The sequence below is a fragment of the Empidonax traillii genome, unplaced genomic scaffold (genome assembly GCF_003031625.1).
Source record: "Empidonax traillii isolate 1590-97213 ecotype Southwest subspecies unplaced genomic scaffold, ASM303162v1 scaffold135:size1941959, whole genome shotgun sequence".
Lineage (NCBI taxonomy): Eukaryota > Metazoa > Chordata > Aves > Passeriformes > Tyrannidae > Empidonax > Empidonax traillii.
The window spans coordinates 685,294-691,306 of NW_020955328.1; the positions used below are offsets into that span (position 1 = coordinate 685,294).

General features: G+C 56.0%; 1 protein-coding gene across 5 annotated transcripts in view; it reads right to left on the reverse strand.

Annotated features, from left to right (window-relative positions):
* NLK (nemo like kinase) overlaps positions 1–5,954 on the reverse strand; it is a 36,644-nt gene extending 30,690 nt beyond the window's left edge. For 2 of the 5 annotated variants that reach the window (XM_027883862.1, XM_027883858.1), the window contains exons 1-2: positions 5,344–5,392; positions 3,992–4,991 (exon numbers count right to left, since the gene is read on the reverse strand). In XM_027883862.1, the coding sequence (XP_027739663.1) occupies positions 3,992–4,437 (446 nt within the window). In that variant the 5' untranslated portion in view covers positions 4,438–4,991; positions 5,344–5,392. Of the gene's footprint in view, positions 1–3,991; positions 5,083–5,343; positions 5,393–5,617 lie in introns of those variants that run through there. The other 3 variants (XM_027883863.1, XM_027883859.1, XM_027883861.1) reach the window with 3 other exon arrangements.
* Between the last annotated feature and the right edge of the window lie 59 nt (positions 5,955–6,013).

Here is a 6,013-nt window from a genome sequence, read left to right on the forward strand (position 1 = left end):
CAGCAGGACACGTTCCTTTAAAGGAACAGGAGATTATCGGTTTATCCTGGAAACGTCTTTCCTGCTGCTGTGCTTAGTATCAGTGCTGGGATAAAACCCTCTTAAAATAGTTCCAGGGTCCAGGCAACAATCCATTGTATGCAACAGTCTTTGGGATTTTACTGAGCAATGACTTTAGTGCTTTCAGGCCTTTGAAGGCCAGGAATGAACGATAGATTTAGGCTAAATTATCTCTGAATATTAATGTTACAGCAGCCTGTACATAATGTCCTGTCACAACATCAACAGCCAACTGTTTGAAACGTTGTACCGCTGTGTGACCTCCTGAATAAAAAGGATTAGAAGCAAGTACATTAAAAACCCCACTGCAATTCAAAATGGGGTAAATTAGGAATTTAGAAAAAAAAAAAAATTCGGATACTTTTTTCTGTTGTCACTTGCAACAGCTTTACCTTAGAGATGCCTTTTAACACAGATCTGATATTAAGACAGATTGCTTGGTTCCAGCCTTTGATGAACACCAGTAACTTTTTAAAGGTAGGACACACATGTAAGACAAACACAACCCTCCCCACACCTTAGGGGATGACTGTTTCCTGTCCCACGGGAGTGGACACAACCCAGCCAACAGGACATTTCCATAACATCTCAGCAGCAGTGTTACCAGCTTGAACCAGCAACAACAGTCATTACTCGCTGTCCCCCTCCCCACAAGTTGGGCTCCTCCTCACTGGCCCGGGAATCCTGCGTGGGAACAGCACGAGCACCTCTTGCAGAGGGACCGAGGCTTTACCCCTCACTCCAAACCCACCACCCTTTGCAGCTTCCACGGATATATTTTTCTATTATCATTATTATTATTTTTTTAAGGAATCCCACCAGATGGCAGCAGCATGTCTCCCCAGCAGAACTGGGAGCACTTCTCCAAAGGACAGCTCCTTATTCTGGGAACAGACACGAGACTTCCCCAACTCAGCCCTGCAGTCTGAAACACGGGACGCAGACAGAGTCTATCACCGACACTAACATCCAGATGTCTTCAGCACTTTGTGAACGTGTGTGCAGGGAATACTCCAAGAGCAAATTGCTCTGGTTTTGGCAAATGAGAAACATGACTTGGTTTGTGGCAATTTGCCAAACCAGAGTGTGGTGAGGTAAACCTGCAGGAGCTGGGGAAAGGTCCCTGCACACCCATCCCTGCTTCAGCCCAGCTCAGGACCCCGAGCTCAGCACTGCACTCCCTGCACACCTTTGCACCACGTTACAGCACACTGAGAGCCAACAAGTACAGAGAAATGCAGTGGGTCAAGGCCGACTGTTCAAGAGATTCCTTTCCACTTTGCCAACTGGGGTTAGATTCACTTGAAAATCCACAGATGCCGTGCCAGGGACAGCTGATATCCAAGGAAATGGTGCCCAGATGAGTGAGGACACGGCCTGTGTGCGCAGACCCAGCGGCAGCAGCACCCGCCCGCAGGAGTTAATAATGAAAGTGCTGAAGCACCAGGCTTTGGCTCTCCACGAGTGAAAAACTCCAGCAGCACATTAGCTCCCCCGAAACATCATCGAGTAGCAGACAAATGAACTAATGACAAATGCTAATTCAACTGCCAAGAGAAAATCTCTCTCGGTGAGGTAACGGGAAGCACAACAGCACACGCTGATCGCTCCTCTGACGCTGGGACTGAGCTGCAGGGTCACCTGCACCTTCCCCACAGTGCAGTGACACATCAGAGCAGAAGACGAAAGAATTTTGCAAATACTCCAACTGTGGAATAACGTCCATTTCCCGCAGAAGTACTGACGGGAACTTTTAAGTTGCCCATTAGCACCAATACACACTCAGAGATACCAACAAACAACAGAATCCTCATTCCAAAGTAGCTCAGGCCTTACGAATTCTGTGTCACACTTGGACCCAAGTGTACATTTCCTGTGGCCAAGTCACCTCAAACTATAAATACCCAAGTCAATGTTTACATTCAGTTGCATTATCTCACATAGCTAAAATTCACTTACACAGGCATTCTTCTGCCTTTGGAACGAAACTAAAATTCAAATTACTGCTTACACACTCCTAAATTCAGCCTGCACTCACTGGCAGAAGTTAGTATGAAATGCCAAAAGCTGAGCAGTGACCACTGAATTTAAACACACGTGAGAAGAGAGGAACTCACTTGCACCAACGAGTGAGCCAGTGCAGCCCCAGCTCTGCCAGAGGGATCTGAACTCCCAGCTTCTGCTTTTATTAAACACCCTCCCCCTTTGGTTTTCTTTTCCAAGCTTTAAATTAAAGCTGTAGCTGCAGCTTTGCAGGCAGAGTCCCCCAGGGGCAGTTCCTGCTGGGTGGCAGCAGGTGCCTGGCCAGGGGCTTGGGAACGGCACTGTCCTACCTGGTGCCAGTCAGACCTTTCTCTCTGCACTTCCCTTTTCCCCTCGGCACACTTAATGATATATTTAAATATGCAAGCGTGACCTTTCAATCTACTGAATATTACAGAACCAGATCTCTCTCTGCACCTTATTTTTTAGCAAATAGAACTGAGAAAATAAAGCCCTGGGAAACGCACAGGTGAACAGAACACCGGGACCAAACAGTAATGAAGTCTCGTCTTACATAACAACCTAAATTTAAGCAAAGCCTGTAACAATTAAGTTAAAAAACTCCAGACTTTATAAAAAAAAACCAAAAAGATACAAACAGATGGAAATATTTTTAGGTAATTTTTTACATCAGATTCCTTGTCAGTTTTCATTCTTTTACGTCCACTTTCGAACGCCGTACCACAGCCAGGGCATGGCAGTACCGACTGCACAACAGCTCCCCTCCGACTGGGAGATCTCATCTCATCTCATCTCATCTCATCTCATCTCATCTCATCTCATCTCATCTCATCTCATCTCAGCGTTCAGAGCTCCCCAGCTCTGAGGGGAGGGACACGAGCCCAGCCCCAGCACCGACCTGCACCTCGTGCCCAGAAAGCACCGCTGGAGCACCCACGCTGGGCTGGCTGTGCCGAAGGGACACGGGGTTTGCTCTCCTGAGGCCTGTCCTGCTGAGCCCTCCGTGCGTGGCACAGCCCGAGCCGGCCAAGGAAGAGCTGCCCTGGTGAAGCTGCAGCGCAGGCAGTGCCTGAGGCCGAGCTCCAGGGCACGGCGGGGGCTCAGCACCCACACACGACACACGGCTGGAACTTTGCAGTCGTGCTGCAGGAAGTGCAGGGCGCCTGCTCTCCAGAACACCCCCGTGCCTTCGTGCTGCCAAGGACAGCTCAGAACACGGCCAACTGACAAACAGCTAGAAACAGAAATACAGATCTATAAAAGACTCCTGCCAGCTTTGTGTCGGCGCTCCTGAAGGGCAGTAATTACATACATGGCACTAAGGTGGTCACAAAATGCATGAGAAGGGATTCCACTCTGCCGGCAGACTCCTCTGAAGCGCAGCTGGGGGATAAAAGGGCCGGAGGCAGCGCTCCAGCGAGGCAGGAAATCCCATTTCCATTTTTGAGAGAGGAGCAAAGTTCAGCTGTGCTGTTTCAGGTAGCACCCAGCACCACCGCGGGTCAAACCGCTGCCGAGACAAAGATCTTGACAGGTGACTGCACAAGGAAGACATTTTCATACGCTTTTCATTTCTGACTCTTAAGTCAGGTCAAAATGAATATTCTGGTACTCGGTTGTTAACCTGAAGTTTTAGGAAGCACAGCTTAGCTGCACAGATGCACGCTCTGATTAAAGGTACAGAAAGGGCATGAACAAGCTGCATTGTCTCAGAGGAGAACAGTGGGGTGGGCTCTTGGTCAGAGGTGGTTCCTCACCACTCCGAGCCTCATTCTGCCAACACAAACAGGCAAACCAACTTTCTAAGAACAGGGAAGAAGTAGTAAGCAGCTTTCTGGTGTTCTGGCTCCAATGACAAGACCAGGGATGAGTTACGACCAGGTAAAGAACGACAAGGAGGAATTGGCCCGTTCTTGCCTCTACTCACCAGACGACACCAAAGGCTCCGTATCCGATGGGTCTGTCCGGTTCCACGTCCAGCTGCTGCTGTGGGTGCTGTGAGTGCTGATGATGGTGCGCTTTGACCGCAGCGGCTGCTGCAGCCTGTACCTGAGCTGGGGCTGCGGCGGCCGGGCCAGGGGCCTGGCCCGGGGCGGGCGATGGGAAGTAGGGCTGCTGCTGGCCCGGGTTGAGCATGGCGGCGGCGGCGGCGGCGGCGGCGGCGGCAGACGAGGCATGCTGCTGCTGCACCGGGTGCACGGCCGAGCCCGCGTGCAGGTGGTGCTGCGCGTGGTGGTGGTGGTGCAGGTGAGGAGGAGGGAGGTGAGGAAGGTGGTGGTGGTGGTGATGGTGGTGACCCGCTGCTGCCGCAGACGTACCGCCATTGTAAGCCGCCATCATTTTTGCGTTGGCTGTCGTGCCACAAAGAGACATTCAACAAAAAAGAAAAATGCCCTTTGATTGGATGACAACTGGGTCAAGCTGTCATTTGGCCATAAAAATTAAAATCTGCTACACTTTAAAAGAAGTTGGGTTTCATCGTACACGGCCCACCTTTAAAAACATGGAGCTCCACTGGCCTTATCTCCCGGCGAAGCCAAACCACTCGGGGAGTCTCTTCATGTGTGCGAACGCCAACCCCTGCCCCAGCGTCCAGCAGGGCTTGGCTACTCCAACTCCATCCTTGGGCAGCTGCCTTGGGGCTGGCCTGGGCTTTCTCCTTCACTTTGGGTTTTTTCTGTCGTTTTTCTTGTTATAGAAATTAAACACCGCGATCAATCCCCCTTCCCTCCGGAGGGAGGGCTCGGAGCCTCTGCCCTGAACACCCCGCGAGGGCCGGCCAGCCTAGCCCTGCCATTCCCACACCCTCTCCATGGATCCCCCGAACCTCCCTGAGCCCGGCCACCTCCTACATCGCTCCCTCCTTCCAGGCACCTGCTCCCTCACGGCACCAACAACTCGGGAGTTTGTAACTTTTCCTTGAAGGCCTGAAACACACACAAGGACCAAGAGAAAGTGAAGGGGGGCGGCGGGGCGAGGAGAGGGGGGTGAAAAGAAGATAAAAACAGAGGGAGGAAAGGAAGGGCCGGGGCAGGACACGAACCGCGGTGGGGTGGGACGGAGGGGGGGGGTGAGGGAGAGGGGGGGAAGCGGCAAATGAATGACGGGGCGGCCGGGGCCGCGGAGGGGGCGCGGGGCAGGACGCGGCGGCCCCTGACAGCGCGGCCCGCGGCGGGGCGGGGCCGGGGCGGGGGGTCGGGGCGAGGGCAGGGGCCGCGGCCGGGGCTGCGGGGGCGCGGGGGGCGCGGAGCCCGCGCGCGGCCCCGGCCCCGCTCTCACCTGGTCCCGCCGCCCGCGCCGCGCCGCGGGCACGCGCAACCCCCCCGCGGGGCGCGCGCCCGACGCCGCCCGCAGCCAATCGCGCCCGGCCCGCCGGGCTGCGCGAGAGCCGCCCCCGACCAATCGGCGCGCGGCGCCCGGCGCGCCCCGCCCCCCGCGCGCGGCCGTGCGGAGCCCCCCCCGCCCCGGCGCGGCCCCGCCCCCGTGACCCCTGCGGCCAATCAGCGCGCGCCGCCGCGCCCGGAGCCGCCGAGACCCCGCGAGATTCCCTCACCTCACACAACCCTCGCCCCGGGCGGCCCCGCCCCCGCGCCCTCCTGCCAATCACCGGGGCCCGCCGGCCAATCGGCGCTGCTCCCGAGCGCCGTCCCGCCCCCGGCACCCGCCGCTCGCCCAATCGCGGCCGCCCGTCCGATCCCATGAGCCAATGGAGAGAAACGAGAGCCCGAAAAGGGGTTACTGGGCCAATGGCACCGGGGGGCGGGGCAGCCGAGTGACTGACAGCTCTCCTCGCCAGTGGCCGGCGCCGATGGGCGGTGAAGGAGCCGCTACTCCGCCAATCGCAGAGCGCGGCGCCGGGGGACGGACGCGGAAGTGGCCGATGCGCCCGCCCAGAGGCGGCAGGCGGCCAATGGGCGGCGGGGCCCCGCTGACGGGCGGCGGGCGGGGC